Source organism: Oncorhynchus tshawytscha, linkage group LG06 (genome assembly GCF_018296145.1).
Source record: "Oncorhynchus tshawytscha isolate Ot180627B linkage group LG06, Otsh_v2.0, whole genome shotgun sequence".
Taxonomy (NCBI): domain Eukaryota; kingdom Metazoa; phylum Chordata; class Actinopteri; order Salmoniformes; family Salmonidae; genus Oncorhynchus; species Oncorhynchus tshawytscha.
Window position 1 is genome coordinate 27,665,677 of NC_056434.1, and position 26,761 is coordinate 27,692,437.

The window sequence follows — 26,761 nt, forward strand, 5'->3', positions numbered from 1 at the left end:
AAATGAAAGAAAACCCCTTGAATGAGTAGGTGTTCTAAAACTTTTGACCGGCAGTGTACATGTCTGTCTGAGCATGACATCCAGACAGTGCAGTGTATCGTGGATAGGTCCCACTCAAAGACCTTTCCATTTTCTACTCCTCAGCCTGGTCGTCGTGCCACTGCCTGGTCACCGTGTTGACAATCTCCGACTGCCTGGCCAGGGCTGCCCTGCAGAGAGCCCTCCCTATTGAAATCACCTCTCCCCTCCCATTTCACCCCCCTTCCCATCGTACCCGCCGCCACACCCCCTTTGGAGAATAAAGAAGCAACGACTCTTTATGAGGAGTCATAACCTTGAATACCCCCTCGGTTTTCAAATCACGTAGAGGGCTTGGGCTGTTGCGCGATAGCAACCAAAGCCCATGTAAGTCCGTTTATAACATTCTATCATTGGTTACTCAGAGTTGCCCATATTGACATTGGCTGCGGCCTCAGGCCCTATGGTGCTAACCGTGGAAAAGTAATAGTTTGTTTGAATTGGAGACTCCATGTGGCTTTAAAAATTGTAAAAAGGACTTGGGGTGAACATTAGGAGCTTACTTCCTAAACTGGATTACATCAAGATCTGCGCCTAGCAGACTAATCCGGACATTCTGGTATTGACTGAAACTTGGATCTCTGGGGACATTCTGGACTCTGATATACATATTGAGGGTTATAATGTGTTCAGAGCTGACATACAGGGTAGAGGTGGTGGAGTGGCCATACTTATTAAAACATCTCTGTCTCTTTACTCAAATATATGTCCCTTACCCAAAACATTAGAGCTATTATCTTCAAGCCTTGTCTAGGGGAAAAATGTATCCATAACCGTCATAGGGGTGTACCGTTCTCCCTCGGCTAACCTTTGTGCACTCGAGGAGTTAACTAGTTTGTTGTCTTCTTTTACTAAATCAGAATTTACTATACAGGGTGACCTAAATTATGATTGGGAAATGCAGGCTTCAGACAATCTAAAAGACATGTGTAATGATCTAAACCTGACCCAGCTGGTGACTAAGCCTACACGGCCCAACCTTAAAGATCCATCAGTCCTCCACTACCTCAACCCTAATTTTAACGAATACACAAGAGAAATTGTGTTTCTACTGGTGTCTTCGCCCAAGACATTAGTGACAATTCCCCAGTTGTTTGTTTGTGTTATAAATGTGAGAACACAAACATCTCAGCCTCGTGTCATCACAAAGAGGAACTTTAAAACCTTCATTCAACAGCCTTTTTACAGGATCTTTATTTTAGTGACCTTGACTGTACTTCAGCTATCCCGGAACCGGATTTATATTTGAGCCTTTTTGCAGATGTCTTCAAATCTTTGTGGGCAATCATGCTCTCTTCACAAAATGAAGGGTTAAAGGCAGATGGAATGTCTGGAACACTCTGGAATTATCAGAAGTCATTCGTAAAAGAGATGATGCTTGGATCAAGGCCAGGAATACAGGCTTAGTCCCAGACTGGCAAGCTTTTAAGCAACTGAGGAATCATTGTGTAAGACAAAATCAGAAAGGATAAATCTGATTCTTATGTAACTGCTCTTTCAGATTGTAATAGGAACCCTGCTAAATTCTGGAAAAATGTGATATCCTCCTTTCTGCCACAACAAATGAATTCAGACACTGCCCTCATTATGGAAAAAAACACCATCATTGATGTATTTAATCACCAATTTATTTCAGAGGGCTCTCTCTTTGAAATAACTTCTAAGCCTATTCACAATGACATTGAGCTGGATGCTGATAGAGGAAACTTGACAAATGATCAGATAAATTAGTCAAAGCTTTTCTTTTAGGCTATTTACAGAAAAATAAGTCCTGGATGCTTTGCTAGCAGTAGACAACAAGAAATCCACAAGGGCCAACCAATTGCATTCCGGTCTGCTTAAGTGTGAAGCGACCATCACTGCTGGCTCAATAACCCATAAAAAAACTTTTTTTTTTACATTGTTATCAGGAAATATTCCAAAAGTATGGAAATCAAGTCTTGTGCTGCCACTCCATAAGGACAGCGATAATAGTGATCTTCATCATTATCAACCCATTTCAATGCTTCCTTGTCTAGCTAATATTCTTGAATCCTTGGTAAATGTACAACTTTGTTCTTTTTTATCTGAGAAATATATTTTGAATGTAAACCAATCAGGGTTTAGGTCGGTCTAGGCACTATTACACTTTAGTTGTTAATAATCTTGTCAAAGCATGAGTTTACATGTTCACTCATTCAATGGATCTTCAATCAATGTGTTCCCGCATATAAATACTTAGGCATTTGGATTGATATGGATTTGATGTTTAAAAAACATATAAACTCAGCATAAAAAGAAACGTCCCTTTTCGGGACCTGGTCTTTCAAAGATAATTCGTAAAAATCCAAATAACTTCACAGATCTTCATTGTAAAGGGTTTAAACACTGTTTCCCATGCTTGTTCAATGAACCATAAACAATTCATGAACATGCACCTGTGGAGACACTTACAGACGGTAGGCAATTAAGGTCACAGTTATGAAAACATAGGACACTAGAGGCCTTTCTACTGACTCTGAAGAACACCAAAAGAAAGACACCCAGGGTCCCTGCTCATCTGCGTGAATGTGCCTTAGGCATGCTGCAAGGAGGCATGAGGACTGCAGATGTGGCCAGGGCAATAAATTGCAATGTCCGTACTGTGAGACGCCAAAGACAGCGCTACCGGGAGACAGGACGGACAGCTGATCGTCATCGCAGTGGCAGACCACGTGTAACAACACCTGCACAGGATTAGTACATCCAAACATCACACCCGCGACAGGTACAGGATAGCAACAACAACTACCCGAGTTACACCAGGAACGCACAACCCCTCCATCAGTGCTCAGACTGTCCACAATAGGCTGAGCGAGGCTGGACTGAGGGCTTGTAGGCCTGTTGTAAGGCAGGTCCTCAACAGACATCACCGGCAACAACGTCGCCTTTGGGCACAAACCCACCGTTGCTGGACCAGACAGGACTGCCAAAAGTGCTCTTCACAGACGAGTCGTGGTTTTGTCTCACCAGGGGTGATGGTCGGATTTGCGTTTATCGTCGAAGGAATGAGCCTTACACCGAGGCCTGTACTCTGGAGCGGGATTGATTTGGAGGTGGAGGGTCCATTATGGTCTGGGGCGGTGTGTCACATCATCATCAGACGGAGCTTGTTGTCATTGCAGGCAATCTCAATGCTGTGCGTTACAGGAAGTCATCCTCCTCCCTCATGTGGTATCCTTCCTGCAGGCTCATCCTGACATGACCCTCCAGCATGACAATGCCACCAGCTATACTGCTCGTTCTGTGTGTGATTTCCTGCAAGACAGGAATGCCAGTGCTCTGCCATGACCAGCGAAGAGCCCGGATCTCAATCCCATTGAGCACGTCTGGGACCTGTTGGATCGGAGGGTGAGGGTCTTGCAGGTGCCTTGGTGGAAGGGTGGGGTAACGTCTCACAGCAAGAACTGTCAAATCTGGTGCAGTCCATGAGGAGGAGATGCACTGCAGTACTTAATGCAGCTGGTGGCCACACCAGATACTGACTGTTACTTTTGACCCCCCCCTTTGTTCAGGGACACATTATTCCATTTCTGTTAGTCACATGTCTGTGGAACTTGTTCAGTTTGTCTCAGTTGTTGAATATTGTTATGTTCATACAAATATTTACACATGTTAAGTTTGCTGAAAATAAACAGTTGACAGTGAGAGGCTGTTTCTGAGTTTAGATGAACTGGTTAACAAGCTAAGATTTAAAGTTGGCTTTTTCTACAGAAACAGATCGTGCCTTTCTCTAAACAGCAGGAAGCAGATTATCCAGTTAACCTTTTTATTGGTTCTTTATTATGGCAATATTATTTATAAAAGTGCAGCTGCTACGACTCTTAAACCTTTGGATGCCATAGTGTCCTTTATTTTGTTACAGGTGACAGTTTTTGTAATCATCACTGCATCCTGTATCAAAGGGTTGCCTAGACTTCACTAAAGACCTGTAGATCTCTGCATTACTCCCTTTTAGTTTACAAGGCCCTACTTGTAAACTAAATTTGTCTTATCTAACTTGCGTTTTTTTAATTTTACCTTTATTTAACCAGGTAGGCTAGTTGAGAACAAGTTCTCATTTACAACTGCAACCTGGCCAAGATAAAGCAAAGCAGTGCGACTAAAACAACAGAGTTACACATGGTATAAACAAACGTACAGTCAATAACACAATAGAAAAATCTGTATACAGTGTGTGCAATTGAAGTAAGGAGGTAAGGCATTAAATAGGCCAATAGTGGCAAAGTAATTACAATTTAGAAATTAACACTGGAGTGATATGTGCAGATGAGGATGTGCAAGTAGAAATTCTGCTGTGCAAAATAGCAGAAAAACAAACACAAATATGGGGATGAGGAAGGTAGTTTGTTGGATGGGCTATTTACAAATTGGCTGTGTACGGCTGCAGCGATCGGTAAGCTGCTCTGACAGCTGACGCTTAAAGTTAGTGAGAGAGATATAAGTCTCCAACTTCAGTGATTTTTGCAATTCGTTCCAGTCATTGGCAGCAGAGAACTGGAAGGAAAGGCGGCCAAAGGAGGTGTTGGCTTTGGGGGTGCAAAGACTTATAGATGACCTGGAGCCAGTGCGTTTGGCAACGAAAATATGTAGCGAGGACCAGCCAACGAGAGCATACAGGTCGCAGGGGTGGGTAGTAATTGGGGCTTTGGTGACAAAACGGATGGCACTGTGACAGACCATCCAATTTGCTGAGTAGAGTGTTGGAGGCTATTTTGTAAATGACATCGCCGAAGTCAAGGATCGGTAGGATAGTTACGAGGGTGTTTGGCAGCATGAGTGAAGGAAGCTTTGTTTTGAAATAGGAAGCCGATTCTAGATTTAATTTTGGATTGGAGATACTTAATGTGAGTCTGGAAGGAGAGTTTACAGTCAATCCAGACACCTAGGTATTTGTAGTTGTCCACATATTCTAAGTCAGAACCGTCCAGAGTAGTGATGCTAGTCGGGCGGGCGGGTCCAGGCAGCGATTGGTTGAAAAGTATAGATGCCGGAGTTGCCTAACCCATTCACAGGATTGGTTAACTCTTGAGTTCCTAGGGTATCCACTGAGCTTGGTAAATCTGCATTTAGTTTTAATGCACCATAAATAAAAAATTAATTTCAATGTTCCGGTGCAGTTTGGGCAATTTAAAGTACTGATTGGGGACTTATTTGTGGAGGAATTTAACAGTTTTTCTGGGTGATTCATGATGTTTTCTTTGTGCTTTAATGTATATTAAAACACAAAAGATTAAAACAATGATGTTGTATATACAGGGAGCATTTGTAAAAGAGACCTAGGTCATCCCTGTTCAAATAAAGGTTCAATAAAATGCATACTAACTCCCAGTGACACAAAAGCTGACAACGTACAACCTCAAAAAATACAAAACATACAACCTCTGACACACACAAAAACAACACTGTCTGCATGCCCCATCAAATAACATTACAGATTAAACTGTTATTCACCTTGTCCAGAACATCACAAATTGTTTTCAGGTCACGGGATAAGTGCGTTTCCCCAGATTTTCTGAATCAGTGCACATCGCTTCCAGCACGGAGCCTCATTCACTAAATGACACCCCACTATCTCCCCCTCTGTCTCCCCACTTTCAGACACCCTGATTCATCACAGTGAGTGATCCAGAATGTCAGGCCCACACTGTGTCTGTGTGGATACATATGCTGAGCTGCTGCTCACACATCAGCCTGAATTAATTAGTAAACAGACAAACACCATGAGAGCTCCATTCACTAAAGCTGACTCCATGGGAGATGTGTTTTATGAGTATGTGAAAGGGTGCATCACAATCCTTTCATTCTGATAGCATTGAGAGCACCACCCCCAACCCCTCTCGCCACTCCCTCGTTCTTAACCTTCTACATACTTCTGTCACATTCCCTCCATTTCCTGATGATCACAGAGCGCTAGCTCCACCTGACTGGTCTGGTCCACTTAGCCACGACTGCACACAACAGCACTCTGTAACTACATTCCTGATGACCCACTCATACGGTCTCAACATGTTGCTTTGATGACTATCCTCTTTGTTACATAAAACTACCCTCCATGTGTGTTTACGATGAAACACTAGCTGATGTGTGTTTAAGATTAAACAACAGATTCTGGAGTGAGTAATGGTGTCTCTCCTCTAACTTCACTCACAGCAGCCAAAAACAAAGCCACCTGCTAGACTACCAGCTAGTGAAACACGGTTCTGAACAGCCTGCATAACCCATCAGCTTTGGGAGAGAGAGGTTAACCTGGAATACAGCTACACTAAGTAGGCAATAGGCATAGGTCACTGTGTGTGTAGAGGTCAAACAGGACCAAAGGTCAGACTAGCGGAAAATCACCATATTTAACAGGACAGGTCTGCAGACGTCCAGCATGGCCATTTGGCCAATGCTTCTCCATTGAGATGTGATGATTAAAGCCAAAGTGTTCCCCCGTGGAGCTGACTGGGAGACTGAGCAGAGGGGGAGAGGGGGAGCCGCCAAATCCTCTGCATTGCAGAAGCACTGAGCAGAGCAGACTGAAGAATTACAAACAATAAATGACTGTACTCTGGCACAGAACTTTACATACGTAGGCTCACGTATTGCACTTTCAAACACACACTCATATAGTATTAAACATGAGCACATAAATGTAAACATACACACATCGGACTGGCCACAGAGACGCCATTGCTCCACGGGGGAGGGGGGGGTAAAAAAAAGAAGAAAAAAAGCAGCTCTTTAAATTTGAATGTACAGGGAGAGGCCGAGCCAGGCAGAGCTGGAGTGAGGGAGAGCCAGATTGATTCCTCTGTCATCCTGTCAGCCCCCTCTATCCATCTGGAGGTGGTTACTGATGGTTACTGTGAGGCTGAGGCAGACTCAGCCGGGCAGCCTTCATCGCTCACCAACTGCTCCAGCCCAAGACTCTCCCTCCTTCCCGCTCTCTCTTTCTCCCTCCCGCTCTCTCTTTCTCCCAGAGGAACTACGTGCCCCACAAGGGAGGCCCTGTTCAGGAACATCTCAACTATGACACATCTGTTGTAGTCTAATCGGTCGATTAAAAGCAGTCATCACCATTATTTTACCAGAAACATTTTAATATCTTGCACATCTGCACTCGACCCCCCCCCCAACCAGCCCTGAGACAGACCGCACAAGGACCCTTCAGAATGATAACCAATCACTGCTGTTTCCTTCTGGAGGGGAAATCAGCCTAACTGTCACCAGGAAAGGGAAGGGCAGGTCAACAAGTGGTTAAGTTTACTTTCAAATTCAAAATAAACCCTCTGATCTCCTTACCTAGGTGATGGGCCATGACATTTGACCCCTAGGAGGTGAGGCTCCCCCTGCTTGTAAAACAAAAACTAATCATACATCAATAAGGTAGGAGGAGGAAGACGAAGAGGAAGACAAGGAGAAGGAAGACGTGTTCCTGTGTTGCTGCAGCTGTGTCAGGTTAACAGCCGGTTCAGTATACTCCTCTCCCAGGATAGGGTTAAAACTCTCAGAAAATAAACCAAGAATGTGAGACTAGCATGAGGCCGCCCCCTGCTAGTGAACCATGTCCAGGCATACCGTTTGTGTGTGTGTGTGTGTGTGTGTGTGTGTGTGTGTGTGTGTGTACAAACACAGGGCTTGTTTTAAAAGCTAAAGGGCAGCACTCTCAATGGTCACTAATTCATAAGCACAGTGAACAAGCCAAGAGCTTCTGGACCTTACCCCTAGACTGAAGCCTGCCAGTTACACCCACACAATCAGTGTTAGAGGCCCATTCTGTCTGAGGCCTGCTGTAGTGTGTGGGTACTCAGTCGTAATAAAATGAAAACCTACATAATGTATGTAGCTTACATCATTTTTATTAACACGCCGTCCCACATCTATTTCTATCCGACACATCAAAGATAAATAAACTTTGCGCTTGTTCAAGTTAATCAATCACACAATAATTTTCTGTTCTCTCTCTCTCACACACACACACACACACACACGGCTTACCTTACTTAGATGGAACTCAAGCCGTCGCATAAACCTCTCAACCACCTTCACTTGCTGTTGGAAGAAACACAAGGACTCCTCTTTCAAAATGATGCTCAAATAATGGATATAATGTAATCTGGGAAAAATGGATTGCTGTCTGATTATTTTACAAGACCTAAAAACTTTTGGATTAAGCTCATATGATTACTGTGTGATACTGTACAATAGATTGGGTGAATAATATAGAAGACAGGGTCAAACTCACCTTATCCAGCTCATAGAGAAACCCCTGAAAAAGAAAATCACGTGACTATTCAGTCCAGTAAAAACCATTACAAGGTCACGTGAGCGTACAGCCATTTTATGGCAGATTCAAGATATGGTGGTACCTACCAGACGAGAGTTCCTCTTGGATTCCCTCATTTGTCGGCTCAGGCTGTCCAGCTCTATCTGGTGCACCTGCAGGTAAGACCTGAGACAGACACATGGCAGGTAAATTTCCTGTTTGTCTGAACAGGCATGCATGACAATAATATTTTGTGCAAAAGCGTATGTGTATGTGTACTCACTGCAGGCCTCTCTTCAGAGCTTCGTAGACCTCATCCAGCCTCTCTGGCTGGGGTACCTTGGGCGGTGGGGATTTGGCGGAGAGGGTGAACATCCTACTGGCTCTGGAGGGCTTCCTGGTGACCCTCGGGGTGCTGAACACCGACAGGTTCCTAAAACACAACACACAAAGCCTTTTACTAACTGTGCTGCTGAAACTGTAGCGCTTCAATCACTGTGACGGTTGGTGAGTTGATGGAATCAAGTAAGAGGGATTTTAACATGCTTTTCAAATGCTATGGAGATAAGTCTCATTCATACAGAACAGGCCAAAGACATGTGTGGAGTGTCCCATCTCCAACCCACCCTACCAGAGCAGTGAAGCATGGATGCACAGTCAGGGGTGATGATAACATTCTGAGTTGATGAATAAAATGATCAATATCACTTTATAAAATGCAACAGGTAATCGATTTGAGGCAAGACTCCTCTTTCACAGATGACAGGCCATTCAATGGGCTACGGAAGAGAGATGTGTGTCTAGGCTGCTCATATTCTCTTCAACAAGATACTGCCTGATCAGTCAACACACCTTTCCTCCAGACATATAACTCCAGTAAGTGCTTTATATTAATGCATTTCTTATATGTAGGTTGCAGAAGGAATATTTGTATTTTTCTGCAATGTGCCAAATGTAAGCGATGGATTTCCTCTCTGTACTCTGCCTCTCTGTACTCTGCCTCTCTGTACTCTGCCTCTCTGTACTCTGCCTCTCTGTACTCTGCCTCTCTGTACTCTGCCTCTCTGTACTCTGCCTCTCTGTACTCTGCCTGTACTCTCTACTCTCATGCTCCTGTACTCTGCCTCTCTGTACTCTGCCTCTCTGTACTCTGCCTCTCTGTACTCTGCCTCTCTGTACTCTGCCTCTCTGTACTCTGCCTCTCTGTACTCTGCCTCTCTGTACTCTGCCTCTCTGTACTCTGCCTCTCTTTAGTACAAACTCATGCTCCTGTTACTCCTCTAGCATACACTCTATTCTCCTCTCTCTGTTCTTCCTTTAATATTCTGACTCCATTCTCCTCTCTCTGTTCTTCCTTTAATATTCTGACTCCATTCTCCTCTCTCTGTTCTTCCTTTAATATTCTGACTCCATTCTCCTCTCTCTGTTCTTCCTTTAATATTCTGACTCCATTCTCCTCTCTCTGTTCTTCCTTTAATATTCTGACTCCATTCTCCTCTCTGTTCTTCCTTTAATATTCTGACTCCATTCTCCTCTCTGTTCTTCCTTTAATATTCTGACTCCATTCTCCTCTCTCTGTTCTTCCTTTAATATTCTGACTCCATAGACCATATGCTGCTATTAAAAACTCAGCTTTGAAGGCAGGAAAATTACAATGAACAATAAATATTTTTCCCTCGTCATGAAAGGAGAGGCCTCCAGTGCCGCTGCCTCAGGAAGTGTGGGCTTTACAGGACGTCCTGTCAGGTGGGGCTTAAAGTAGACACACAGTCTATGGTGTGTGTGTTTGTCAAATAGATGAGTGTGTATCACAAATCTTCCAATGTCGAGAACAGTAGCCTAGAGCTGCATTGTTGAATGTGTAGAAAGTCAACGCAGAAGTGTACTCACCATTAAGGTCTATAACAGTAATGTACACGTGACCTTATCAGAGGGAGTGTCCTCACCTGTAGGGCTTATCGTAGGAGTTGACCCCGGCAAAGGACTGGCTCCTAGTGATGGATCTGGAGATGACTCGGCGCGATGGGCGCACGGAAAGGGACATGGTGGAGACAGCTCTGGAGGGACTCCCTGCAGAGGCAAAGGAAGGGGAAGGCTTTAGAGGTTGCACAACGACACACAAAAGGGGGACAGTTTGGCTACTCTGTCCGGGAACTGCAGGAAAACACCACAACAAAATGAGCAGAGCAGAATTTGTATAATTGAACACTGTTTCTACTGGCATTGTTCTTTCACAAGAACTCTTAAGCAATGTTTTTTTCTCAAATACAAGTTCCTGAAATCTTGTTAGGTCCATGCACTCTTGGTTCGGTACACCTTGAGTCTTGTGAATCAAACTGGCTTTTTTTCCTAAACATGTTACCTAATAAGCTGCAGGGGCTGCACCCTCCTGGGCCAAAATACCAGTTCTTCACATCAAAGCATTTTATTATCAATCTACCCCTAAGAGCTCTTGAAGAGATTATGTAAGAAAAATCTAATCTAATGCCTTGCAGAGATGTTGCTCTGTGCATCTCTCTATTGCATGAACAGTGATGTCCAAAAGCCACTCTAGCATAAGACACAGAAGTGCATTATTTTCGTATTAAAAAAGTACCAGCAAGTTTTGGTTTGTAGCAAATCTGCAGATTCAAATGATCTTACAATTCAACATTCATTTGATTATCTAACATTCAACATGCCATAATTTGCCTTAATGCATCTGCCATAATGCATTAAGCAACTAAAATGTTAAATGTCAAAGGCAGTTGAAGTGTTTCTGTATTGTCAGCCTGTCCTCCCACTGCCCTACCTCTCCACTGTCCCCTTTGCTCTGTGCACCTTCATATTTCCTCCCTCTTCCTGTGGTGAAGCAGTGAGGGTACTGTGTGTCACTGCTTCCACACTGGAAACAAAGGCCAGTGAAGATCCAGGGATAACAGTGACACAGTGCAGACTGCAAACACATTACTGCTGCCCACTATGTCTGTTCTCTACCACACACACTCTTCCTCTAGAGCTGCCTGCCCACCATCTCTGTTCTCTACCACCCACACTCTTCCTCTAGGGCTGCCTGCCCACCATCTCTGTTCTCTACCACACACACTCTTCCTCTAGAGCTGCCTGCCCACCATCTCTGTTCTCTACCACCCACACTCTTCCTCTAGAGCTGCCTGCCCACCATCTGTTCTCTACCACCCACACTCTTCCTCTAGAGCTGCCTGCCCACCATCTGTTCTCTACCACCCACAGAGCTCTTCCTCTAGAGCTGCCTGCCCACCATCTCTGTTCTCTACCACCCACACACTCTTCCTCTAGAGCTGCCTGCCCACCATCTCTGTTCTCTACCACCCACACTCTTCCTCTAGAGCTGCCTGCCCACCATCTCTGTTCTCTACCACCCACACTCTTCCTCTAGAGCTGCCTGCCCACCATCTCTGTTCTCTACCACCCACACTCTTCCTCTAGAGCTGCCTGCCCACCATCTCTGTTCTCTACCACCCACACTCTTCCTCTAGAGCTGCCTGCCCACCATCTCTGTTCTCTACCACCCACCACTGCCTGCCCACCATCTTGTTCTCTACTAGAGCTGCCTGCCCACCATCTCTGTTCTCTACCACACACACTCTTCCTCTAGAGCTGCCTGCCCACCATCTCTGTTCTCTACCACCCACACTCTTCCTCTAGAGCTGCCTGCCCACCATCTCTGTTCTCTACCACCCACACTCTTCCTCTAGAGCTGCCTGCCCACCATCTCTGTTCTCTACCACCCACACTCTTCCTCTAGAGCTGCCTGCCCACCATCTCTGTTCTCTACCACCCACACTCTTCCTCTAGAGCTGCCTGCCCACCATCTCTGTTCTCTACCACCCACACTCTTCCTCTAGGGCTGCCTGCCCACCATCTCTGTTCTCTACCACACACACTCTTCCTCTAGAGCTGCCTGCCCACCATCTCTGTTCTCTACCACACACACTCTTCCTCTAGAGCTGCCTGCCCACCATCTCTGTTCTCTACCACACACACTCTTCCTCTAGAGCTGCCTTGACACAGCACAAAGTATTGACCACATGATCTGCACTTGTATCGAGGATAGTAGTGCAGGGGATGACAGAGAGAAAAATAAACATAAGTGAGAAGAGTGGACTTTCCTAGATAAACTTCCAGTGTGTGAGTGTCTCTCTGAGTTCATTGTGAGTATTCAGCAGTGGCGTTCCAGGCCCTGACACTAGGGACTTTGTAGCAGCATTAGTGACATCTCCATCACACAGGGCCCAAAACAAGGTCCTCTTTGATAGAAGAAGAAAAAAGGGAGTGATTGAGACTAGATTAAACACACACCAATCACCAGGGACTCAGCCAGGACAAGAGCCCAACACAGAGAGCCAGGCCCTGTGAGGTTAGGCAGCCTCGGGTGAGCCAACTATTGGCAGGCCTCAGGCACAGATATTCTAGCTTCAAGACACAGGATCAGCCCGGTTGTTACCCACACATTAAATGGAATTATAAAGTGTAGTTTTAGTCTGTGGCAGCTACAGTTCTACTGAGCAGTGTGGTTTTGGTCAGACCCTTTAGTTTTATCAGTGTTGTCGTGTTTGGTCAGCAGTACTAACATCAGTTCCTTAGATACAGAGATGCATCCCGGCCCTAAGGAAGGAAGCCAAGGTTCATTTTGGACTTGCAGGAATAATATAGTCAGGATTCAACAGTCACAGCTAGTCATTTCCATCTATGAGAACCAACATGTGAAGTTCACATGAGCATGTCAAATTGGGTGTCAAATGAAAGCTAAGAGTCTATATTTTTGAGAAATAAAGGCACATTTACAGTACATTTTCAACCATTCTAAACATGTGGAATAGGGAAAGACTTGATGTCTACCAAAGAACTCTTAAGGTATTTGAAATACATCAAAACAAAATAATGTGGAAGCAAAGACACCTGCCAACTAATAGCAACACATTTATTTTGGGAGACATCTCTCTGCCTTCTGTAAGTTTAAGATATTTCCTCATTTCTCTCCCTAATGACGAGTGACAATAATGAAAGTTCACAGAAGTAAAGGCAGACCTAGCAATTAGTTAGTGTTCTTACTGATACCAATTTTGTTTATTAACTATTAAGTGATTCAAACTCAAAATTGCTTTACATAATCAATAACAAATTGAATTGGCTACAATGGGAAATCATAGTAGTCAAAGCACAGTTGGTTTCACAAGTTTGGACAGAACAGTACAGTAGAGCAAAGTAGGGTATAGTTCAGTAGAGTACATTAGAGTTGGGTACACTATAATGTACTGCATTGTTCTGTACTAAACTCTACTGTAATCTACTCTACTCTACTGTGCTGTACTTTGATGTTCAAACTTGTGAAAGAGACTTCGTCCGGACTAGGGCATTGTGGTGACCGTATTACCCCGACACCGGCTGTCACGAGTCATGAAGGCAGTCAAATTCCACATGACCGTTTAGTCACGGTAATTTAGTCACGGCTTCTCCAACCTCTGATGCTGGTCATTAATAGCCTACCAAACTTGCTAACTGCCTGGTACTCAGCACTCTATTGTCCCTCTATCACTCTGACATCAATGCAAATGTATTCTAAAATGTAATCAAACACTTTATGAGAACCCATGAGTTCATCTCGCACAACATTTCTATAGGCTATGCAAATGCACAAGAAAAAAAAAAGAGTGATGTCCGCTAATAAAAAGAGGAGGATCCCATCAGCTTTCTATAGGCATATGATATTTATTTCTCAACTTTCCTAATATTAAGCACATTGCTTATATTTACAACAGGGGTATAGCCTACCTGACTGGCATGGAAATAAACCACGGGGAAAAGCGTCCGCCATTCGCTATTTAAGTGCATAGATGACATATTTTTTCCCCGCTGCCCGTTTCGATACAGGTACATGATAATGGTCCATTCCAAATCAAAATGTCATACACATTTAGTATTTGTAAAAACAAGATTAAATCAAGAATAGTCTGATGGGTGACAATATTAGCCTATCACCTGTGAATTATATATTATGACTTATATTATGATGCCCAGCATTAGAAACAATGCCTTTATTTTGCAACTTGTTCAAATCCTAGTCACACACCTCATGTAGCCTAGCCCATAGGCCTATATGTTTTAATGAGGTTTGTATCACAACTAAACATAACTTAATATAATTAAGCACATTAATCCGCTTTACAAGTGGAGTAAGAGCCTAACTGGCATATTTAAGCAGGATGTGAGCTTCAAGTTTGGGGAAGATATTAAAAGCATTACATGCATAATTGCATTTGCAGTCACTTTTGATAATGGTGTTTTCTGCAAATGGAACATTCACGCTTATAGCCTAGTACCATGTGCACATTGCTGTGCTTATAATGTCAAGAAATTGCCTAATAGTTCATCAACATTTTAAGCTAAAACGTTTTGATCTGTTGTGTCAGCCACATTGCATATTATTTTTAACCTTTATTTAAGTAAGCAAGTCAGATAAGAACACATTCTTATTTACAATGACGGCCTATTGCATAAAAAAGGGTTTTTGATTTGATGCTAGTGGTTGTATTAACTTGGGATCTATCGCATCCCACAACTGTCCCAGACTATGTTTGGAATATTTATTTCCTGGCACAGAACAGGTTGACCTTTGTACTATAGGGGATAGTAGATTGACATAGGCTAGTGCTTTTGCTGTTTGTTAGGCCTACTCATCTTGTTGGCTGACGAAAAGTAAATGTGGACAGTTCTTCCAACATCTTCAATATGCACCTCGGAATTGGATAAGGACGCGCCCAGTTGTGTCCCCGATGTGTCTGACTTCACTCAGGGAGAAGGACACAGCTCAGCACTCAGGGAGAAGGACACAGCTCAGCACTCAGGGAGAAGGACACAGCTCAGCACTCAGGGAGAAGGACACAGCTCAGCACTCAGGGAGAAGGACACAGCTCAGCACTCAGGGAGAAGGACACAGCTCAGCACTCAGGGAGAAGGACACAGCTCAGCACTCAGGGAGAAGGACACAGCTCAGCACTCAGGGAGAAGGACACAACTCAGCACTCAGGGAGAAGGACACAACTCAGCACTCAGGGCCGCAAAATGCATGGATGTTTTTAAGGTGCATTACAGCCACAAAGGGGATGCTGCTGTGAAATTCGAGACATTATCAAGTGCTTGTCAAATTGTGAATGAGAGAATGATGTAGTGTGTACAGCCTTCACAAAAAAAAACAAAGCAGAGCTCATGTCTTTCAAGCAACATCTCAAATCATTATTAGTCTCTCATCATGCAATTACGGTGAGACCGACAATTATTTGCTTGACAATCACTGGCTGAGGAAATTTCGGGACCGCTAGTTCGGACTAACCAAATTGATGAAGCACTAGAGTTTCTGTGCCATGTGCAGTACATTTTATAGTAATAACTACGATTTCATATACACAAATCATATACTGTGTCAAAACTTAAGTATAAGTGGTATTACACAACACTATTCGCAAAAGTATTCCACATACACAGACCTTCAAGAGGATCCTTCTCATCATGGGCATCATGCAGTAAACAGGAAACAGGTAAGCGACACATTACCCTTCCTTTACTCTAGTGTTCAGCCTCGGATGGTTACCCTGCTACACCCCCCACCCACACACAGATCAGCGCAGTGAGGACCCAGTCAGCCAATCTAACAATACCTCCAGTCTGTAATGCCTGGTTCCTACCTGTCCCAGAAGAGATGGGTCAGCCTGGGAATAAATACAGTGAGGTCACACGATGTGGAAATCTATTGAGAGTGGCATAAACATAAAACCATGCGAGCTGTACGCCACATAACTACAGGCTTCCATTGGTTTCCATGATGAGTGTGGTTATGGCTGGACAGGGTCCGAAGCCCATAGACACGCTCACGCTCATTGTTCTGCTGCCTGGCTGGTCTCGTTCCAGGACAGTTCTAGAAAACAAAGCACACAGGGGCCAGCCACTCCACTATCCCCCACCACACCCTGACATCACTGCATCTTTCACACACACTCTGATCATGCTCAGCATTGTTCTCAACATCTCAATGTGCATATCACACCTGCAGGTCAAAGGAAAGTCTCATGCATGGGTGTTTATAAACAGGGTGTTTGTTTACATGGTGTGTCTGTGAATGAGTGTGAGGGAAGAAAAAAAACACACTGGCTGTTTTGTGATCAGCCACAGAGAGGGTATCTGGGGTAACAAAAGCCCTAATGATTTTTCCAATGGAGATTAAGCTAGGCTTCAGATACAGGCTGCACCCCTCATCAACCAGCCCGTCTCCCACTCGCTCTGACATTCCAAACATGGTGGAGATAAGCAGGGTCTACTGTCTCCTAACCAAGGGGCACACAGGCCCTGATGAACACAGGACCTGTACACTGATCAGAGGGGGAAGCCGCCTGTGTTGCAGAACTGAACAGCAACAGCAGTGGGGGTAGGGTGACGGGGTGGAAGGGCATGTCAGTTCCCTAATACAACACTGAGCTGATGGTCAGGGAAAGGGCTAGTCGGCTCTAAAAACAACACTGGGGACAGACAGCGGAGCAACAAGCACAAGAGTAGAGGCACTTAGCACCTCAAAAACACACCCAGTAGACAGTTTTGGGTCATCCAATAACTCCACATGCAGTATAAACATAACTTACTGACCTTATCATAACCATTAAACCTCTGGATTATAGGAAATGGACTGGAACTACAGTACCAGTCAAAAGTTAGGACACACCTACTCATTCCAGAGTTTTTCTTTATTTTTACCATTTTAAACATTGTAGAATAACAGTGAAGACATCAACACTGAAATACCACATATTGAATCATGTTGTAACCAAAAAAGTGAGAAAGTCAAATTGCTGCAAAGAAACCACTACTAAAGGACACCAATAAGAAGAAGAGACTTGCTTGGGCCAAGAAACATGAGCATTGGACATTAGACCGGTGGAAATATGTCCTTTGGTCTGATGAGCGCAAAATCCAACCAGTGTCTGTGAGATGTAGAGTATGGATGATCTCTGCATGTGTGGTTCCCACCGTGAAGCATGGAGGAGGTGCTGTGATGGTGTGGGGGTGCTTTGCTGGCGACACAGTCAGTGCTTTATTTAGAATTCAAGGCACATTTAACCAGCATTGCTACCATAACATTCTGCAGCAATATGAATCTAAATTCAATCAGTACATTGATTATAATGCAGGCAATACACTGCTACTCTATCGTCCGAGATGTATACAAGCCGCACCCCCTTCATTCCTTCGGCAAATCCGACCACGACTCCATTTTGCGCCTACCATCCTATAGGCAGAAACTCAAACATGATGTGCCCGTGACAAGAACCATTCAATGCTGGTCTGACCAATTGGAATCCACGCTTCAAGATTGTTTTGATCACGCGGACTGGGAAATGTTCTGGGCAGCCTCAGAGAGTAACATCGATTTATACACTGGTTCGGTGAGTGAGTTTATAAGGAAGTGCATTAGAGATGTTGTACCCACTGTGACTATTAAAACCTACCCTAACCAGAAACCTCGGATAAACAGCGGCATTAGCGCAAAACTGAAAGCGAGAACCACCGCATTTGACCATGGAAAGATGACGGGGAATATGGATGAAATAAAACAGCATAGTTATTCCCTCCACAAGGCAATAAAACAAGCAAAATGTCAGTATCGGGACAAAGTGGAGTCGCAATTCAACGGCTCAGACACGAGACGTACGTGGCAGGGTCTACAGGCAATTACGGACTACAAAAAGAAAACCAGCCACGTTACTGACGTCTTGCTTCCAGACAAACTAAACAACTTCTTTGCCCGCTTTAGGGATAATACAGTGACACTGATGCGTCCTGCTACCAAGGACTGTAGGCCTCCCCCTGCTCCTTCTCCGTGGCCAACGTGAGTAAGACATTTAAGCATGTTAATCCTCGCAAGGTTGCTGGCCCAGACGGTATCCCTAGCCGCATCGTCAGAGCATGAGCAGACCAGCTGGCTGGTGTGTTTACAGACATATTCAATGACTCCCTGTCCCACTCTGCTGTGCCCACATGCTTCAAGATGGCCACCATTGTTCTGGTACCCAAGAAGGCAAAGATAACTGAACTAAATGACTATCGTCCCTTAGAATTCACTTCTGTTATCATGATGATAATAAAGGTGAAATAAAAAAATGAAAAAATGTAAGAATGCTGTTCATTGACTACAGCTCAGCATTCAACACCATAGTACCCTCCCAATTCATCATTGAGCTTAAGGTCCTGGATCTCAACCCCGCCCTGTGCAATTGGGTCCTGGACTTTGACGGGCCGCCCCCAGGTGGTGAGGGTAGGAAACAACATCTCCACTTCGCTGATCCTCAACACTGGGGCCCCACAAGTAGCCCCTTCCTGTACTCCCTGTTCACCCATGACTGCGTGGCGATGCACGCCTCCAACTCAATCATCAAGTTTGCAGAAGACACAACAGTAGTGGGATTGATTACTAACAACGACGAGACAGCCTGGAGGGACGAGGTGAGGGCACTCGGAGTGTGGGGTCAGAAAAACAACCTCAACGTCAACAAAACAAAAAGGAGATGATCGTGGACTTCAGGAAACAGCAGAGGGAGCACCCCCCATCCACATCGACGGGACAGCAGTGGAGAAGGTGGAAAGTTTTAAGTTCCTTGCAACAGCGCCTCTTCAACCTCAGGAGGCTGACAAAATGTGGCTTGTCACCTAAAACACTCAAACTTTTACAGAAGCACAATTGAGAGCATCCGGTCAGGCTGTATCACAGCCTGGTACAGCAACTGCACCGCCCTCAACCGCAAGGCTCTCCAGAGGGTGGTGCGGTCTGCACAACGCATCACCAGGGGCAAACTACCTGCCCTCCAGGACACCAACCGATGTCATAAGAAGGCCAAAAAGATCATCAAGGACAACAACTACCCAAGCCACTGCCTGTACACCCCGCAACCATCCAGAGGGCAAGGTCAGTGCAGGTGCATCAAAGCTAGGACCGAGACACTGAAAAATAGCTTCTATCTCAAGGCCATCAGACTGTTAAAAAGCCATCACTAACACAGAGTAGCTACTGCCTACTTACAGACTCAAATCATTGGCCAACTTAATAAATGGATCACTATTCACTTTAAATAATGCCACTTTAATCATGTTCACATATCTTACATTACTTATCTCATATGGATATACCATATTTTATACAATCTATTGCATCTTGCCTATGTCACTCGGTCATCGCTCATCCACTATTTATATGTACATATTCTTATTCCATCCCTTTAGACTTGTGTGTATTAGAGAGTTGTTGTGGAATTGTTAGAATACTAGTTAGATATTACTGCACTGTCAGAACTAGAAGTCCAAGCATTTCACTACACTCGCATTAACATCTGCTAAAAATGTGTATGTGACAAATAAAATGTCATTTGTGCTCAGTGGGTCTATCATTTGCTTTTCAACAGGACAATGACCCAAAACACAGCTCCAGGCTGTGTAAGGGCTATTTCACCAATAAGGAGAGTGATGGAGTGCTGTATCAGATAACCTGGCCTCCACAATCCTCAGACCTCAACCCAATTGAGATGGTATGGGATGAGTTGGCCCACAGAGTGAAGGAAAAGCAGCCAACAAGTGCTCAGCATATGTGGGAACTCCTTTAAGACAGCTGGAAAAGCATTCCAGGGGACTACATCATGAAGCTGGTTGAGAGAATTGCAAGAGTGTGCAAAGCTGCCATCAAGGCAAAGGGTGGTGACTTTGAAAAATCTGCAATAGAAATATATTTAGATTTGTTTAACACGTTTGGTTACTACATGATTCCAAATGTGTTATTTCGTAGTTTTGATTTCTTCAATATTATTCTACAATGTAGAAAACCGTAATAAAGAAAATGAATGAGTAGGTGTGTTTAACTTTTGACTGGTATTGTATAGAACACAATAAAATGTCCCAGCAGTAGGGCTAAAGCATCAGATTTCTCTAATCACTGACCTTTGGATAAGCTTGAAAAAAGAAAAAAACAAGAAAGCATAACAAACTAATGAGGAACCTAATGATGTGTATATTGAAATGACTGGGTTTATGAGAGTCTGCTTGTTGCTCTCTCCCTCCCCCGATCCAGGATATTATCTGCAGGTTGATTCCTGATCCTGATGGCCCCCAGCCAGGCATTATGTTTAGTTTAGTCTGAGAAAGCCCCTAAACACATACAGTTGAAGTCAGAAGTTTACATACACCTTAGCCAAATATATACTCAGTTTTTCACAATTCCTGACATTTAATCAGAGTAAAAATTCCCTGTCTTAGGTCAGTTAGAATCACCACTTTATTTTAAGAATGTGAAATGTCAGAATAATAGTAGGATTTATATCAGCTTTTATTTATTTCATCACATTCCCAGTGGGTCAGAAGTTAACATACACTCACTTAGTATTTGATAGCATTGCCTTTAAATTGTTTAACTTGTGTCAAATGTTTCAGGTAGCCTTCCACAAGCTTCCCACAATAAGTTGGGTGAATTTTGGCCCATTCCTCCTAACAGAGCTGGTGTAACTGAGTCAGGTTTGTAGGCATCCTTGCTCACACACGCTTTTTCAGTTCAGCCCACAAATCTTCTATAGGATTGAGGTTAGGGCATTGTGATGGCCACTCCAATACCTTGACTTTGTTGTCCTCAAGCCATTTTACCACAACTTTAGAAGTATGCTTGGGGTCATTGTCCATTTGAAAGACCCATTTGCGACCAAGCTTTAACTTCCTGACGGATGTCTTGAGTTGCTTCAATATATTGTTGCTTCAATATATCCTTATCATTTTCCATTCTCATGATGCCATCTATTTTGTGAAGTGCACCAGTCCCTCCTGCAGCAAAGAACCCCCACCCATGTGCATCACGGTTGGGATGGTGTTCTTGGCTTGTAAGCCTCCTCCTTTTTCCTCCAAACATAACTATGGTCATTATGGCCAAACAGTTATTTTTGTTTCATCAGAGCAGAGGGCATTTCTTTGTCCCCATGTGCAGTTGCAAACCGTAGTTTGACTTTTTTATGGCGGTTTTGGAGCAGTGGCTTCTTCCTTGCTGAGCGGCCTTTCAGGTTATGTCGATATAGGACTCGTTTTTGTTTGTACAGATGAACGTGGTACCTTCAGACGTTTGGAAATTGCTCCCAAGGATGAACCAGACTTGTGGAGGTTTACAATTATTTTTCTGAGGTCTTGGCTGATTTCTTTTGATTTTCCCATGATGTAAAGCAAATATGTACTGAGTTTGAAGGTAGGCCTTGAAATACATCCACAGGTACACCGCCAACTGACTCAAATGATGTCTAAAGCTATGACATCATTTTCTGGAATTTTCCAAGCTGTTTAAAAAGGCACAGTCAACTTAGTGTATGTAAACTTCTGACCCACTGGAATTGTGATACAGTGAATTATAAGTGAAGAAAACTTTCTGTAAACAATTGTTGGAAAAATTACTTGTGTCATGCACAAAGTAGATGTCCTAACCGACTTGCCAAAACTATAGTTTGAAATTCGAAGAAATTTGTGGAGTGGTTGAAAAACAAGTTTGAATGACTCCAACCTAAGTGTATGTAAACTTCCGACTTCAACTGTGCACACGTGTCCCCTTCCTTCCCTTCCATTCTCTCTGCCAGCGCCTAAACAAAGACCCACTACATCCCTTACCGCCATTCCCTTCTCCAGCCCTCCACGTCTGCTTGACTCTTATCTAACACTTCCACTAAATGAAGAGATTTGTAATTATACCCCAACTGTTTACGACTCATCTCAGTACTGACTCAGTCAAGCCCCCTAGTCATTGTTCATTGTCTCAAAGTCCATGGGTATGTTTACAACACTGGCCATGAGGGACTGGTTTGGAAAACTGAAATAATGTTCTTCAAATCTCCACAGCAACAGGACCTGACTAGAGTGTGACCACACCTAAAGTGAGGGGAAATCACGCAACAGACATTTATAGACTTCCTCTAGCAACAGATTTGAACACTGAGGTGTCCGTGTCCACACACCACTCCTGGGAACAGCTGGTCTACCTCAACACCACCAAAGATGGATCTGTGGGGCCGGCGTTTTTTTCCCTCCCCACAGACCGAATTAAACCACATTAATTTGGACATGTCGTGGTAGACCACCTGGATGATAACGAACTGCAGTCATCCCCCTCGTCCACAAACCATAGGCCTATATAGACCAACACCAGGGACATAGACAGACAATGTGGCCATAGCTATGAGGAGGAGGAACACTATCATTCTCCAACTCCAGGGCTTTCAGTTTCATAATGGACTCCACGAGAAGGAAATGGAGGAACGTTTTCTTCCCCCTTTCAGGGCAGTGTAAGGCACATCCAACTTCAGCCCTGACAAAAAGGACAATGTGAAGCCAAAGCAAAGGAATTTAGCCTCAAACGGAGAGATAGAGAGGGAACATATATTGAGGGTGTAAGAAATAACACAGGCTGATAAAACACACCCACAAAATGAAAACTAAACATTCACAATCAATGGGAACACACACTGGTGATGGTTAAATGAGAAGTAAACATTCACAATCAATGGGAACACACACTGGTGATGGTTAAATGAGAAGTAAACATTCACAATCAATGGGAACACACTGGTGATGGTTAAATGAGAAGTAAACATTCACAATCAATGGGAACACACACTGGTGATGGTTAAATGAGAAGTAAACATTCACAATCAATGGGACACACTGGTGATGGTTAAATGAAAACTAAACATTCACAATCAATGGGACACACTGGTGATGGTTAAATGAGAAGTAAACATTCACAATCAATGGGACACACTGGTGATGGTTAAATGAGAAGTAAACATTCACAATCAATGGGACACACTGGTGATGGTTAAATGAGAAGTAATATTTTACAAAATGCTTCACACGGTGTGAAATACTACAAAACCCAATACAAGCAGCGAGTGACTGACATTTGACTCAATCACCACCATTCCAAAACAAGAGTAACAACACTATAGACAAAACTAACATCCTGTACTTCAAAATTCCATCGTAGCCTAGAACAAAATAGAACTATAGTACTTGTATAAATTGTCAAGTCCACAAGCCCCACTTTAAATCAGATTAAAGGGGAAAAGGTACCTCCATATCCACTGTACATCTTTTTATCGATATGTGGCTTCCTCTCAGTGTTGACCACCCAGACCAGGAGATGGTTCTCCTTGGGTTTAATGAGAACCACCTTAAAGAGATAGACATAGATAGATAGATCCACGGAAGGAGATCCAGCAGCGTCTACTCGTCTGAAGTTTAATCTCTGGCCCCTCTCTCAAACTCAGAGAGAGAGCAGAGTAGAGGCGCTGCCGCCAGGAAATGGGAAGGCGGTCAACCTCCCTGCTACCAGCCCTCTCCTCCTCCTCCTCTGGCTTCCTCTACTCTTCCCTGACTGACATCACACTCTTCCTGCCTCTCCCTCTTCCAGCAAGACCAGCATATTGTTTCCAACTCGTAAATTACATGTACAGTACCAGTCAAAATGACACAAACCTACTCATTCAAGGGATTTTTTTTTTTACATTGTAGAATAACAGTGAATACATCTAAAACTATGAAATACCACATATGTGGAAGCATGTAGTAACAAAACAAAATCCATTTTATATTTGAGATCCTTCAAAGTAGGAAACCTTTGCCTTGACAGCTTTGCACACACTTGGCATTCTCTCAACCAGCTTCATGAGGTAGTCACCTTGAATGCATTTCAATTAACAGGTTTGCCTTGTTAAAAGTTCATTTGTGGAATTTCTTTCCTTCTTAATGCGTTCGAGCCAATCAGTTGCATTGTGACGAGGTAGGGGTGGTATACAGAAGATAGCCCTATTTGGTAAAAGACCAAGTCCATATTATGTCCATCATTACTTTAAGACATATTAGTCAATATAAAACATTTCAAGAACTGAAAGTGTCTTCAAGTGCAGTCGCAAAAAACCATCAAGCGCTATGATGAAACTGGCTCTCATGAGGACTGCCACAGGAAAGGAAGACCCAGAGTTACCTCTGCTGCAGAGGATAAGTTCATTAGAGTTACCAGCCTCAGAAATTGCAGCCCAAATAAATGCTTCAGAGTTCGAGTAACAGACACATCCCAACATCAACAGTTCAGAGGAGACTGCGTGAAACAGGCCTTCATAGTCGAATTGCTGCAAAGAAACCACTACTAAAGGACACCAATAAGAAGAAGAGACATGCTTGGGCCAAGAAACATGAGCATTGGACATTAGGCCGGTGGAAATCTGTCCTTTGGTCTGATGAGTCCAAATGTGAGATTTTTGGTTCCAACCGCTGTGTCTTTATGAGACATAGAGTAGGTGAACGAATGATCTCTGCATATGTGGTTCACACCGTGAAGCATATAGGGGGAGGTGCGATGGTGTGGGGGTGCTTTGCTGGTGACACTGTCAGGGATTTATTTAGAATTCAAGGCACACTTAACCAGCATGGCTACTACAGCATTCTGCAGTGATACGCCATCCCATCTGGTTTACGCTTAATGGGACTTTCGTTTGTTTTTCAACAGGACAATGACCCAACACACCTCCAGACTGTGTAAGAGCTATTTGACCAAGAAGGAGAGTGATGGGTTGCTGCATCAGATGATCTGGCCTCCACAATCCTCAGACCTCAACCCAATTGAGATGGTTTGGGATGTGTTGGACCGGAGAGTGAAAGAAAAGCAGCCAACAAGTGCTCAGCATATGTGGGAACGCCTTCAAGACTGCTGGAAAAGCATTCCTCATGAAGCTGGTTGATAGAATGCCAGAGTGTGCAAAGCTTTCATCAAGGCAAAGGGGGACTTCTTTGAAGAATCTCAAATATATTTTGATTTGTTTAACACTTGTTTGGTTACTACATGATTCCATATTTGTTATTTCATAGTTTGTCTTCACTATTATTCTACAGTGTAGAAAAACGTTTAAATAAATAAAATCCCATGAATGAGTCGGTGTGTCCAAACTTTTGGCTGGTACTGTATGCAATTATAACATTTGTGTTCTCTACTACTGCCATTACATATCATGAATAGGACCCCAAAATAGCTTTGAGTAATAAACTGTGGAAACTCAAGAGAACCTAAGAAAAGAAAAATGTTAACTTCTCAACTCTTCCCTTAATATTTTTCCTCATAATCACAACTGAAGTCTGAAATAACACAACGAGAGATAATCCTTATCAGCCTTGAGTCATTCATCCATGACAAATCCCTACCGGTCTTAGCATGCCAGACTGTCTATCGATGTTGTAAACGGTTTACAAGAAGTACCCAGACACCCCAGAGCATGATGCACCAAACGGGAAATGAACGCTCATAACCCCCTCAGAAACACTGTTCTTACTCTATATCGTCATCATAGATTCTGAGGCTCTTGCGTGTATAGTCTCACTCCGCAAGACAAAAACATCTAGTGGAACTGCTTTTTGTCGGCTCAAGCATCTAACTAAAATGAGTCACTCCGTGAACCTTGTGATCAGGTCAAACTTGTGTGATGACCCCAAGTCTCATTCTTAACAGTGCACCTTGAAAATGTTTAACAGAGGACAGAACTGGCAAAAGGGACTTGAGAACCTCGCTGCAAGCTGATGATCACGCTCAAGGTGACACTGCTCTAGTTCAGGTACTTAACCTGATTAGGTATATGGCTGCACTTTACGCTGAGGAATGAAAGTTGTCAATAATAACCTACAAGGGACAGCCGTCACTGTCAGCAGTATGCCATCAGAAAAACAGCAGGATGTTAGTCAAACAGTTGCAACAACATGCTGAAAAACAGTGACTAATAAATCAGTAGAGCACAGAGTCTGATGAAGGGGAGTGAGAATAGATGGGTATATGCAAATACAAACAGCTTGTAAGACTGGTTTACGCAACGATGTTTCTCATTGGGCTTTTCCCCATAACCCAGGCCACTGCCTTTCTCCTGGAGGCAGACTTGTTTTTAATGTCGTCGACATCACGCACACGCAGGATATTAGTCAAACAGTTGCAACAACACACACACCTCCTTCCGTATGCGCTGCACATTTACAGGGAGAGGAAAGCCTTAATCGACATGTTAATCCAGCAGCTTCTCTCGCTGCACATTCAGATTTCACTCAGATTAAACTCGAATGACTTTCATGTGTTCCACTTAGATCCAAAATGTACCACTTCATTACACACACATAGGGAGACTTGTGTTTAGTTCAAAATATAAAAATATGTGCACACAAATCTAGTTGTTTTCATAAAACACACCCACACCACAAAGAATGAAGTAAACAAACAAAGACACCGTCAATAAACGTGTTCCCCCCCCATTCACCACCGCAACTGTCACCAAGGGTTTCTAACAGGTCCTGACATGATCAACCTCT

General features: G+C 43.6%; 1 protein-coding gene across 5 annotated transcripts in view; it reads right to left on the reverse strand.

Moving 5' to 3' along the window:
* ripor1 (RHO family interacting cell polarization regulator 1) overlaps positions 1–26,761 on the reverse strand; it is a 115,159-nt gene that overhangs the window by 15,749 nt on the left and 72,649 nt on the right. For 2 of the 5 annotated variants that reach the window (XM_042323137.1, XM_042323136.1), the window contains exons 2-6: positions 10,294–10,417; positions 8,631–8,780; positions 8,455–8,533; positions 8,327–8,350; positions 8,080–8,133 (exon numbers count right to left, since the gene is read on the reverse strand). In XM_042323137.1, coding sequence (XP_042179071.1) covers positions 8,080–8,133; positions 8,327–8,350; positions 8,455–8,533; positions 8,631–8,780; positions 10,294–10,391 — 405 coding nt within the window. In that variant the 5' untranslated portion in view covers positions 10,392–10,417. Of the gene's footprint in view, positions 1–8,079; positions 8,134–8,326; positions 8,351–8,454; positions 8,534–8,630; positions 8,781–10,293; positions 10,418–15,852; positions 15,991–23,491; positions 23,686–26,761 lie in introns of those variants that run through there. The other 3 variants (XM_042323135.1, XM_042323134.1, XM_042323138.1) reach the window with 3 other exon arrangements.